Below are 13,005 nucleotides of genomic sequence, written 5' to 3' on the forward strand. Positions count from 1 at the left end.
TTGGTTTCAGCAAGCAACGCTAGAGAGGCGGCAAGAGTCAAAACAAATTTGAAGATATCAACCTAAATTGACTGCACATTCTTCAATCTTGAAACCTGTCTTTCCTCAATAAAGGTTACAGCAAAGCAACGTCTGATTATGTGTTTCAAACTCCTCCTGATTTCCTCCTTTTCTTTTCCTTAATGTTTTGTTGAGATATTGCATAGCACCAACAGTGTAGTAAACCAACTGTAAAACTTCGGGTTGCTAAATATTACACAATTTAACTTTCCTGCTACAGTTGGGCAAAAATACACAAGCAAGAAAGGAAATAATCTATGAATATTTATATTATAACTGCAAGTCGACTGCCTTACATAGTATAAATACCTTCTTTATGCCACAAGAAAACAAACAAGAAGAAAGTAGTAACTAAATTATAGAACCAATGCAAAGCAGCAAAAGCGATAAATAGACAAAAGTTAAACAGAAAGGGAGGGTGTGGATTTTAACATGTGTCTAGTAAAAGATCCATCACTTGCCACCCTCAGATAGCATTAAAAATCAAATTCCTCCACACATAAAGAAAGGTATACAACTACGTGTTATAAATATATGACAGACTCCAAGGAGCATTGATGATAGCATAATGTCTTCCACTGTCGTATTATCTACGCTAATCTATCAGATACACTCTATTGCACATTCTCTTTGCTAATTTTTCACAGATCCATAGGGCCCCAGAGAACTACACTTGTAGTAATCTTTTCCGACTACATCCACAAAGCACCACAATTAAATTGCATAGACTATTTCCCCACTGCTATCAACATCTAGTTCAGACTCTGAATCTAAGTCATCCATATCGTCATCCATGTCAAAGTTATCAAGGAACGGGCTACGACCACGAGTTCCAACTGCTGGTATAGTGGCCTCAGCAATTATTTGCATGATTGTATCAATGCTTTGCATGGGTTGATCAGGCTCTTCAAATTGGTTACCCATCATCATCTCATCCATCAAGTCTGCGGGGAGATTCTTCAAGAACCACTCATGGTTCTTTATCTCAGGAATGGTAATCCTCTGTTACAAACATATCCATGAACATGGTCACAACCAATAATAAAGAAAGCAAAAGAAACAAGCGAGATTCTCAAGTTCTCTACTGATTGAATTGCCTAAAACAAGAGAACAAAGAAACAACTTTCAAGATAATTCTCTATATATAAGCATGTAAGTTCATAATTTTCTGGTGTATTATTGAGATGTAACAAAGTCCAAATATTTCTCCAATGCCTGGCACCAGGTGCTCAATAACGGGAACTTGGGAGAATAACAAATGTATTAAGTTGAAACAGTTTTCCAGGTTAAATTTCCTGAGGAACTCCTACATGGAAATTTATACTTGCCAGCCCCCTTGACAAACAGAAGACCTTAGAACTCCTAACTGTGGAGTGTATACATATTCATATGCTACTATACAAGATACAAGTTTTAATTAAAGGAAAAGGCAATAACAAATCATATATCTCAAGTTGTAGTGCAGAACAAACTCTATTCTGGGATAAGATAAACTAACCGCAGCAGGATCTGGGACAAAAATTCTTGATATCAGTTCTAGACACTCGCGAGATATTTGAACAGAATCTGGAATGGAATACTGGACACTGAGTATTCTCTGCATGGAGGCAATAAATAACAGACCTTGAGTCAAAGCGATTCACATTTAAGAGACATTTTGTATTGATAAGGCCAAATGCATACTTGTATAGTCTTCCGGAAATCCTTTGGTTCATCAGGATCCTCAAAAGGATATGCTCCCACCAACATCACATATAAGGTGACCCCACACGACCATACATCTGCAGTCTGATATTGTAACACAAGATCAAAAAAAAAACTTCTCGATTCAATAATAGAGGTTTTAACACTTTTTGAAACTTATAAAAAATTCACTTCATAGATATGAAAATAAGATTGGGTTAAGAAAAGAAGATATGCAAGACCAACTGTTTGTATGTTCTGTTCAAGCTCCAAGTCCAGACGTGAGCTGTAATACACATTAACGGATGCATTTAAGCAGGCCTAAAGTGAAGTCAGTAACTATCACAATGTTTTATCGTGATAGGCATAGAAATACAAAATGAAAATTAAGGAATAACCATCTAACATGAAAAGAAGATGAATGCAAACTCATGTCTATTTCTAATAATAAAAATGGAGGGGACTTTAACATCGACGTCTGAATCACATCAAGAGGCATTATCAGGTGCATTGGTAAAACACTATGGCTGTCAAGTGCAACCACAGATTTTGATTCTTGGGAGCTGTTCATGAAAAAGGCTAAAGGTTAGGACTATATCTAGATATCCCATCCCAGGATCCCGTGTTAATACGACAAAAACAAGGTAATTGCCTTCTTTTTTACGGTTGAACACCTGTTTGGCTGCAGCTCAAACTTGTACGACCCAGACAAAGTGAATATTGACCAATGTAAAATAAGTAACTAAGCAACAATAAATCATGTAAGACAAAACTGTTTGATTCATTTTAGTCGCAGTGCTAAAATGTTATTTGGAGCCATGCAAAGCTGGAATGGTATGCGAGAGAGAATATATTAGAAACATAAGTATGGGGGAGTTCTTCAAATTGCAGTCCCATAAAACACATCTAAATGGGAAAGAAAGAAAAAAATAAAACAAAATTATTATCAATATTTCAGCTTCAGCCTTCATGGACTACTCCAAAGCAGAATGCTAGCCAATGGTTAAATAAATTTGTTGGTTGCAATAATCAGGGAAATATAAATTCAGTCAATGGTTACCCCTTAACATTGTCGGTAAAACTAAGGGAAATCAGAACTTATGAATTATTAAATATTTTAGAATTCTTTTACCTTGCCATCATACTCTTTTCTCAGTAATACTTCTGGAGCAATGTATGCAGGAGTTCCCACTGTAGATTTTGGTTGCGAATGAAGCACTGAAGACTGAAAAAATACCCATAATCAGATACATAAAACATACGGATCCCATATAGCCATACAAATGGATTTATAATAAGTTAACTCTTGATCATTTATACAGGTATCAGAGCAGATCATTATCTCTCATGATATGAATAATGGTTAGATAAGTATGACCCCATCAATATGCACACAGAGCATATAATAAAAGGGTGGAACAGGGATCAGGTAGGCCTTATGTTGAGATCACCACCTTACTGGCCAGTTTCTTTATTACTATTGCTAGAATAATATAGCTATTTCTTCCTTCTTAGTTAGTGTGACGTGTCCTGTGTACCAGTGAGTACACGTAATAGGTTTAATGTCTTTGTTATTTCCCTTTCCCTTGTATAAATAGTCCCTTAAGGTGTTTCTTTTGGGCAAGATATAATATATTTCCTCTCTTTTCAATTGCACTTTTCCTTTAATCTTTCTACAGCACCTCTGTTACCTACCATTTGGTATCAGAGCCTACCCTTTCCATGGGTACCTTGGGACCCCCCACCTTGGACACTGGTCCTTCTGCCCCTGATTCCACCAGCCAGCTGCAAGCAATCCACAAATCAATTGATTCCTTGCATGTGCAACGGGTTGAATTTGAAGCTGCAGTAAAGGCTGATTTGATTACAGCCCTTGAAACCCTTTCTACCCATCAGGCTGAATTTCAAAACTCCATTCATAGTCAAAACGCAAGCTTCCAACTTTCTCTCCTTGAGACCTTGCGCCTGCTTCCTCACACCCACCCTCTTCCACCCCTCTCTGAACCAACAACCCCCTCCATCACATTTGGGTCTTTTCCTCTTTCTCATCCACAACCCCCTTCACGCCCCACCTCTGGCCTCCTTTCCTCTGCCACACCATCTTCCCCTGCCATTCCTCAACCCCATGTCTCTGTTATGGGTTCCTTTTCCCCCATATACTCCACCATACCTCCCACCCTATCTTCCATCTCTGCATCGCCATCACCACCCGCCTTTACCCCTATTTCCCCTTATATTCCCCACTCTCAGATCCCTATTGCTTCTTCCCCCCATATCCCCACTTCGTTCCCATTTTTCCCCACTTCTCACTTTTCTCCTAACACAAACCCTAGCTTCAAACCTCTGCGTTTTGACCTTCCCCGTTTCACCGGTGACGATCCTCATGCCTGGCTCGCTATGGCTGAGCACTTTTTCAAGTATTATACAGTGCCAGAAAATCAGAAAGTTTTAATAGCCTCAGTGTCTATGGCGGGTGATGCGGTCCTCTGGATGCGTTGGTTCAACACCCGCTATTCTCGTTCTTCTTGGGCTTTCTTTACAGATTTGTTGTTGAAACGTTTTGGGTCTCGTGAGACCACTCTTTCCCTGGATGCTACCCTTACTCACCTTCTACAAACAAGTTCAGTTGAGGAATATATAGCCCAATTTATCAAACTCTCATGTCGTGCTTCTTATTGGTCTGATGCCCAATTGACAGGTTCTTATGTGGGTGGCCTCCAAGCGGATCTCCGAACTGATGTGCAAGCTCTACAACCCAATAACCTCACTCGTGCCATTGAGCTAGCCTATCTTTATGAATCTCGCCATAAAAAGCCTACCCCCAAACCTCCCTTTAAACCCCCATTTTTTCCCAACACATCTAGAAACCCACCTCCCCTTAAACCGCCCACTCCTTCCTCTTCCATCACGGTTCCCATTAAAAAACTTTCTCCTACAGAAATGCAAGATCGCCGGTCAAAAGGACTGTGCTTCAACTGTGACGAGTTATACAAACCAGGGCATCATTGCACACAACCCCGCATTTACATGGTCGATGTTCTTCCAGATGAGACCCTTCCCGATTCACCAAATCCTCCCCCACCCAACCACACTGACTTCCTTGATTTATATCCAGAATCTGACCTGACCATCCACGCCTTATATGACTCCCACCACCCCCAAACTATGCGGTTGCACGGTTTTATCCGCAAAACGCCAGTCCACATCTTTATTGATTGTGGAGCTACCTATAATTTCCTTCACCCATCCATTGCTAAACAGCTTCCCTTTCCCATTAATGCATCCTTCTCTCAGAAAATGACAATTGCCAGCGGCCAGACACTATCCACTAAAGGGGTTATGAGTCAAGTTCCTCTAACTATCCAAGACTCAATTTTTCTTATTGATTTTCATATCCTTGCTGTTGCTGGGTGTGATGTCTTACTTGGTGCTGCTTGGCTTGAAACATTGGGGCATATTGGCTGGAACTTTAAAACCAAAGAAATGAATTTTTTCCTCAATGGCCATTCCTTTCAGTTACGTGGTATCCAACCACCATTGCCTTCATTTGTGGGGTGCCGCATGATTTCACAATTGCTTTCCTCTGAACCTTTGGGATTATTAGCTCAAGTTCTTCCCTTGGATACTGACCTTCCTCTATCCCCAACCCCTTCCCCAGCACTACACGCCTTGCTACACCAATACACTGACCTTTTTCAACCACCCACCAGCCTTCCTCCCCCACGGGTTCATGATCACCAAATACCTTAGACCTAACTCTTGCGTAGAAAATGCATGCATGAGAGAGAGAGAGAGAGAGAGAGAGAGAGATCACATCAAACCACAATAAAATAAGAAAAACAAACACTAAAATGAAGGAAATTTTTCTGAAACCACAATGGCCAACAAAAGGTATGTTACTCCATTTTTTATTGTCCACTGAAGGCCCATTGGATCTATGGGACACACATTGAAGGCAGAATTCGAACCCAGGTCCTTGGATTGCCAAACGAGTTTACCAACTAAGCTACACACCTTCATTAGAAACCACATGATCAATGTAATTTTCCTTAACTTGAGAGCTCTAACATTAGAAATAAGGTCTCTAACAAGTTAAAGAGAATTCCGGATCAAGTCAAAATTCAAGGCTACTGATATGTGGGAATCTTGCAAATAAGTGCTGCAGATTAGAAGTTCAATTTGAATTAGCCCTTAGTTCACTTTATTTCAATTAAAGATCTGAGCACAAAGCATTTTCTAAATAAACAAGAAAGAGAAAAATGACTAGTACCTTTGAATAGCCAAAATCACATATTTTCAAACGAGGAGCTGGACTTCCATCCAACAAAGTGTTTTCCAACTTCAAGTGCCGGTGGCACACTTGCTTCATCAAGGAAAGTAACCATCCAAATAAATTTTCTATTTGGCATTCCAAGAAAAACACATAAGTCTTACAACAGCAGAAAAGAAAGATTTAAATACCATTGCATGGCAATAACTGACTCCTGATATAAGTTGTTGAAAAAAGAAGCGAGCCTGGACAAAAAGAAACCACAAATATTCAACATGCCAAGTAAAGAAGTGAAGAAAGGGAGACAGGGAAGAATCACAGATATTCAAATATGAACCTCGTCCTCGCTGAAGCGCCCTGCATTGCATAATCTCTCAAAAAGCTCTCCTCCAGAAGCATATTCCATTACAATGGCCAGATGAGTAGGAGTCAGAATGACCTATAAAGTTGAATTCAAAGCAGATTAGCAGCTAACTAGCCTTCTATCATAAGAAAAATGTATACCAAAATCTTCTCATTAAGAAAAAGCTAACCTCTTTAAACCTAACAATGTTGGGGTGCCTCAAAGACCTATGATTAATTATTTCCCTTTGAACATTTTCATCAATCTGCAAGACAGAGCACAACCATGAGAAACAAGTGCTCCAAAATCTTATCATTCCATTTTTAGCAACAGAGTTACAATTAATTAAAAGCAATTTTTTTCAACTGGTAGTAATGTACTACCCACTAGCATATCTTAGTTAATCATATAAGAATTTTTCAATACAGTTATCACCCAAAGGTGCATACTTTAATATGTTACTCAGAAATTTAAGTTCTTTAGTTTCTCGTACAGTCGTCCTACGGAATATTATCTTTCTCTAACAATTAATCACAATGCATTAATTAATGGAAAAGACATTATTAAGATCTTCAACAGTATTAGGAAATAAATGCGTGTAATAAAGACAAAAAGGGTAAAACCGCCCCCAAAAATGAGTTCCAAAATCGATCACTATACAAAAATTAGAAACCAGAAAAACAACACCATAACAACACCAACGACTTGAAAAAGGCGAACCAAAATTTCCTTAAATGGACGAGCTTCAAAATTTAGTTGAAACCGACCCCAACAAATATGAAAGTTCAAAATTACGAAACTGACCTTGTTGCCGCGCTTGATATACTTGACGGCAACGAGCTCCTTGGTCTGCTTGTCCCTCATCAGCCTAGTGACACCGAAATTTCCGGACCCGATATCTCGGACAAAATCGTACCGGTCGCTGTCGTGCATGATCAGCATGTCCATGGCCGGCCTGACCGTCACCGCCGCCTGATCCATTTCGATCAAATTTACAACTTTGCCCCTACCAAAGCCGGTCACATTAGAACTAGCACTAGAACTAGCACTAGAACTAGATTGAAGAGAGGTAAGCTTGGATGGCTTTGGTTTTTCCTTGGTTGCTTGGATCTGTTCCAATGCCTCCAGAACTTCTCTCATGGAGGGTCGGCTTTTAGGGTCCGGTGCTAGGCATTTTAGAGTAACATGTGCTGCCCGAAATGCTGCCTTGACGGAATATTGGCCCTCCATCCGTACATCCATAATGGTATTCAACTTTCTTTTATGAAGGAGAAGTGGTTTAGCCAAGTCAACCAGATTCTGTTTTCCCGTGGGGCGATTTGTATCAAGTGCCGGTAATCCTGTTAGGATTTCGAGCAGCACAACACCAAAGCCATACACATCGCTCTTCACATGCAATTGACCTGTTAATTTATGGTGTACATGTCAGGCATATCAGCTTATTTACTTTACCCCAAAAAAAAAGGGTTTTTTTTTTTTTTTTCAATTTTGGTATTTGAACTTTGGGTCTTGTCCCAACTAGGTACCTAAACTATTATTTGTCCCAATTTCAGAAATAAACTTTTATTTTGTCCCAAATTAGTATACAATGTGACTTTTGTGAAAAAATACTAACAAAATTTGGTCATGTGTATTACACGTCGTATATCTAGGGTTAATTTGGTCTATTCACGATCCTTTGTTGACTTAAATGCCCCTAATTTTGATGTATTATTTAAAAAAAATCACCTTATATACTAAATTGGGACAAAATAAAAGTTAAGGTATGAAATTAGGACAAATAATAGTTTAGATACCTAGTTGGGACAAGACCCAAAGTTCAGGTACCAAAATTGAAAAAGACCCAAAAAAAGAAAAAAATAAAGCTGCACTTCTTATATAATTTTGGATTGAATGCCTCTGTTCATTAAAGGTTTGCATTTAGCTGTCTTATTCATCAATCCCCCTAACAGAAACATGTAAAACATATATTCTGGTTGTTGAAATCAAACTGAGGGTCAAAGGCTCAAGAGCTGGTGTTGGAAATGAGTGAATTTGTCAAAACCAAAAAGACATATCATACATAAAATTTCCAAAATAATTTCCATTTTTGACAGATATCATTACCTGTTGCAACGTATTCTGGAGCAGCATAACCATATGTGCCCATGATCCTAGTTGTCACATGTGACTCTCTACCAGTTGGCCCAAATTTCACCAAGCCAACATCGGAGATCTTTGCATTGTAATTCTGCAGAAGATAATACAGAAGAGGGCGGGAAAACAAAAAAAGAAGCATGATGAAATTGTACATTCATATGACCACAAAATTAAGCAACCATGGATTTTGTCCCTGGCCAAAATCAATCAACTAGTCTGTAAGGGTGTGATAACACACTGAAAATTCTTAGTCCTCAAAGTTTGCTATAGTGTACAACCACCAAAATGCTGTTGAATACACTGTTTTTTCTGCATATGTTCCATAATGTTGTCTCATCTATCAGACTGAGCATAATGTTGTACTTGGATGCCAAAAAAAAAAAATGAATTCGAAATCATTAAATAATCATTCATTCCAAATTGGCAGCTAAATTCCTATATGGCTACCACAATTTCTATCTTCTTAGGAACAAAATAGAGCATAATGCAAATACTAAATGAGAGATAGAAAGGGTGGGATAGAGAAGAACGAACCTCGTCAAGTAATATATTTGAGGCCTTGAAATCTCTGTATATAACTTCTTTTTCTGAAGTGTGTAAGAACGCCAGGCCACGAGCTGCTCCAATGGCTATACTGAGTCTGTTGTCCCAAGAGAGTGGTTCAATACCAGGGCTCCCTACTCGAAATGAAAATTAGAGTCAGCCCAAAAAATTTGTGATCATGAACAAGCAAAAATCTTTTATTGTTTTCAGTTCTTTGTTTTCACATTCGTACTTCTAAAAAGATGATTCTCCAAGCTGCCTTTTTGCATGTACTCATAAACAAGGAGTAGTTCCTTATCCTCCCAACAGTATCCCAATAGCTTGACAAGGTTGGGGTGAGAAAGTCTTCCTAGAAAGTTCACTTCTGACTGCATTATGAAATATGGCAGGAAACACATAATTAGCTCAAACCTCTAAGTAATTACCTTGAAAGAAAGCATAGTACTGAAAAAAATGCAGGAAGATGTCTTCAAATAAATAATCATTTTATTGTAAAAAAATTCTCCGTATGTACAATAAAAAAGGCTCTCTCACATGCGAGTGCACAGAGGCTAGTAGTGATAAAGCTAAGGCAATAGACTGGCCAAATAATGAAATCTTATCATTAAAGATGTAATTATAAATAAATGGATAAAATACAAATGGTCATAATTGTAAATGCTCAATAATGCTGCTTAGAGTTGAAAACAGTACCTGCCACTCTTGAAAACCTTGCATACTTTCTGGATACAATCTCTTGATAGCAACCACCATTCCATTGCCAGGCTTAGAAGGTGCAAGCGTCTTCTCATCCACCCAACCCTTGAAAACCCTCCCAAGGCCTCCTTCACTAAGTATTGCATCTGGCCTAAAATTCCTAGTAGCAGCCTTCAACTCAGCACAACTGAAGACTCTTAAGTTGGATTTCTCCAAAATTTGCGCATCGGTTTCTGACTCATCCATTCTTGGACTTGCTGCCTCCAAAAATTGACTTCTTCCTGCGCTGCAGCATGTGTTTGAAATTGTGTCCCTGCTGTGATTTCCAGGTGTCCCTAGAGAACGGAACAAAGTATGCATAAATCATATAATAATTTTGATGATTAAAGAAAAAGAAAGAAAGATTGATGAAAGAACAAGTTAGAGGATTCATAAAGCACGCTAGATGTTTGGTTGGTGGAATGAAATGGAATGAGAATGAGAATGGAAGTGGAATAGAATTTGGGCTACAAATTGGAATCAAATCTGGGGTAGGGTGCCGAGTTTGGGCCTGCAATAGTATATCCAATCCAACTATAAATAATCAACTATGAACACAGGAGGTTTTGGGTACTGCACACCAACCTTTAATTTCAATTTGACTTTTTACCACACTACTCTCCTCTGTATTCCTTACTGAAACCAATGTCTCCTTCACATCCATTGTTCCCTGCATGTTCAGTACATCTGATCCAACTGTGGGCGATGAAGATTCAGGTACTACACACCAACCTTTAGTCTGAATTTGATTTTGTACCACACCACTCTCTTCAATTTGCTTGATCATGGCCTCTATATTCCTTACTGAAACCGAGGTCTCCCTCACATCTCTTGCTACCTGCCTTTTCAGTATATTTAACAGTCTTTGAAGAGATTCATTCAATCCAAGAAATTTGTCAGTGCATTTATACTTTTTGTAGCTAGCCCACAGACGAGCATTGGAGCACTTGCGAACGAGCTCTACACCCTCCTCCATTTGTATTCTAAAATTTTCCAGTTCCTTCTTTGGGAGATCCAATACCTTGTTATATTCTATTATCTCTTCAATCAATGGTTTTAAGGAGTCTAGTGTGGATTTAAGATCAATGAAGAGAGGTTTAAACTTCATATTCTTGTCTTTCACTTCTATAACCGCATTGAACAACATCCCAAATACTGCTCCTAGAGCAGCCCTTCCGTCTAACGACACCACTGCAATATTTACAAAACCCCCAAAATCAGAAAACTTGTATTTATTTTAATCTAAACTTAAGCAAATGCAGAAAAAAAATATATGAGAGAATCTTAAAATAAATTTGGAATCCAATAAATAATTGCCATTTTGAACCCAAGAAAATAACAAATCAAGAGACTCAAAACTAAGCAATACAAAAGTACTCAATTTTCTAACTTGTTGATGATTCTACAAGACAATATAAAGAAGAACATGTTATTCTTCAATGAGAAAAATATGTTTGCGATTCTTTGCGTTTTGGACTTGGATTCTCTATTGGGTGAATTTCACTTCTGTTAAATTATTTAAGGGAATGCAAGTTTTTCATTCATGTGAGTCAACCCTAACTCGGTTCCGCTACTGATCGACTGTGATGTTAAGCTCTTGCTAGCCATTGGTGTCAAACTTTGTTTCATAAAAATCTTAAATCAAATATTGGTGCGTGAATACAGTTTGCCATTTCTAAATTTCACTAGTCATTACAGTATTGAATAATGCTTCTTGCAACAAAAAAAAAAAGTTAACCAAGCTCTGTATACTGATTGATTGTGTAAAAGAGAAAAACAAAAAGTATAACAATTGGATATGGGATCAATCATATATATAAAACTAGTTTTGATGCATAAAAGCAATTTCCAAGGTCACCTTGTTCCGTGCCATTCCCTTCAGTTGGCTGGAGCACCGTCTCTGTATTACTTCCTGAAGCCATCTCTGTATGACTTCCTACATCCCCTGCTCTCTGCTGCAGTAACTTGTGTATATCTAACAGTCTTCTATTCACTTCATCAAGCTTGTCGCGGTTTTGTCTCGACAAAAGCAACACCTCCTTCACATGCCTTGCTTCCTGCAGCTTCAGTTTTTCCAACAGTCTCTTAAGAGACCTATCCAATTCAATAATTTGGTCTATGTAACCATTTATGCAGCAGTAGTAATCCCACACACGAAACTTGGAGAACTTGAGAACCAGCTTTACCCCTTCCTCCATTTGTAGTTGAAGACTTTCTATTTCCTCGTTTGGGAGACCCAATTCCACGTTGTGCTCTCCAATCGGTTGGAAGTCCCGCGGTACTAAAGAGTCTAGCGTGGATTTGAGATCTCCGAGCAGAAATTTCAGCTTCGCACTCTCGCTCATGGCTTGCTTGACGCCATCATACAGCAGAGTAAACAGTGTTCCTCCGATCAACTCCAGTGCCATAATTAGTTAATTACAAAAACACCCAACACCAAAATAAGACAAGAAACTTGTATTTGTTTCAATCTAAAGTTTACCCAACCTTATTTTCGATCCGTGGGATTCAGACCAGTTTTGCTCAAATCCGATGGTGGTCGCGGATTGTGTCGCTTGGCTTGCACAATTCCAGAGACCAGCATCCTCACGATTGATGTACCGGAGCCTCCCATTACAGACCCAGGCAAGGTAGAGATGAAGGGCATGAGTAGCTCAACAGTCAACTGGCTTTTGCTGTCAATACTCGTATCTAGCAGCATTCCCTATCTTTGACTTTGTTTGGGTTTTGTGTTGCTCTGGATATCATCGTTTTATTTCGCGCCTTTTAGTTTTACTCTTGGGCCTCTGCTTTTGTTTTTCCCCAGCGGACTGCTTTTTCCTTTTTTGGCCTATTGTGTGTTGGGTCTAAATTCTTTTTAGTTTTGCAATTATAGGGATAAAATTAGAAAATTTGGACCAAAAATTTAGAAACTAATAATATTCCATCTTTTTTTTTTTTTTTTTTAGAAGTATTCCATAGATTATATTAGAGAAATTGTTAAGTAGGGTAATTCCATGCGACGGCATCATGTGTACTGTTTATTTTAAAAATTAAAGCAAATTACAATTTAGTATCTCAACTTTATATGTTGTTTCAATTTAGTACCCCAACTTTAAAACCTTGCAAAAAAGTACCTCAACTTTCATTTTGTATCAATTTAGTACCCCAACTTTAAAACCTTGCAAAAAAGTACCTCAACTTTCATTTTGTGTCAAAATAGTACCTCCATTAGTTTTTTTGTCAAAATAGC

At 38.5% G+C, this 13,005-nt stretch overlaps 2 protein-coding genes across 5 annotated transcripts in view; both read right to left on the reverse strand.

Moving 5' to 3' along the window:
* The window catches only part of LOC147284495 (putative disease resistance protein At5g66900), a 53,872-nt gene that overhangs the window by 5,338 nt on the left and 35,529 nt on the right, over positions 1 to 13,005 (reverse strand).
* LOC147284496 (uncharacterized) lies at positions 304 to 12,508 on the reverse strand. 4 transcript variants are annotated; one of them, XM_086242872.1, is made up of 15 exons: positions 11,632 to 12,508; positions 10,359 to 10,964; positions 9,732 to 10,069; positions 9,271 to 9,406; positions 9,030 to 9,172; positions 8,463 to 8,586; positions 7,161 to 7,759; positions 6,547 to 6,621; positions 6,351 to 6,452; positions 6,205 to 6,258; positions 6,014 to 6,106; positions 2,876 to 2,968; positions 1,744 to 1,848; positions 1,559 to 1,657; positions 304 to 1,062 (listed from the first exon to the last, which is right to left on the reverse strand). In XM_086242872.1, the coding sequence occupies exons 1-15, from the start codon at positions 12,179 to 12,181 to the stop codon at positions 775 to 777; spliced, it is 3,405 nt and encodes a 1,134-aa protein (XP_086098998.1). In that variant the 5' UTR covers positions 12,182 to 12,508; the 3' UTR covers positions 304 to 774. The 4 variants fall into 4 exon arrangements, 2 of the variants coding, with proteins under 2 accessions (XP_086098998.1, XP_086098999.1); XR_015122250.1 differs by lacking the exon at positions 304 to 1,062 and adding an exon at positions 1,990 to 2,029 and having other exon boundaries at positions 1,642 to 1,657; XR_015122249.1 differs by lacking the exon at positions 304 to 1,062 and having other exon boundaries at positions 1,614 to 1,657; positions 1,744 to 2,029.

This window comes from Dryas octopetala, chromosome 5 (assembly GCF_963921425.1).
Source record: "Dryas octopetala chromosome 5, drDryOcto1.1, whole genome shotgun sequence".
NCBI lineage: Eukaryota > Viridiplantae > Streptophyta > Magnoliopsida > Rosales > Rosaceae > Dryas > Dryas octopetala.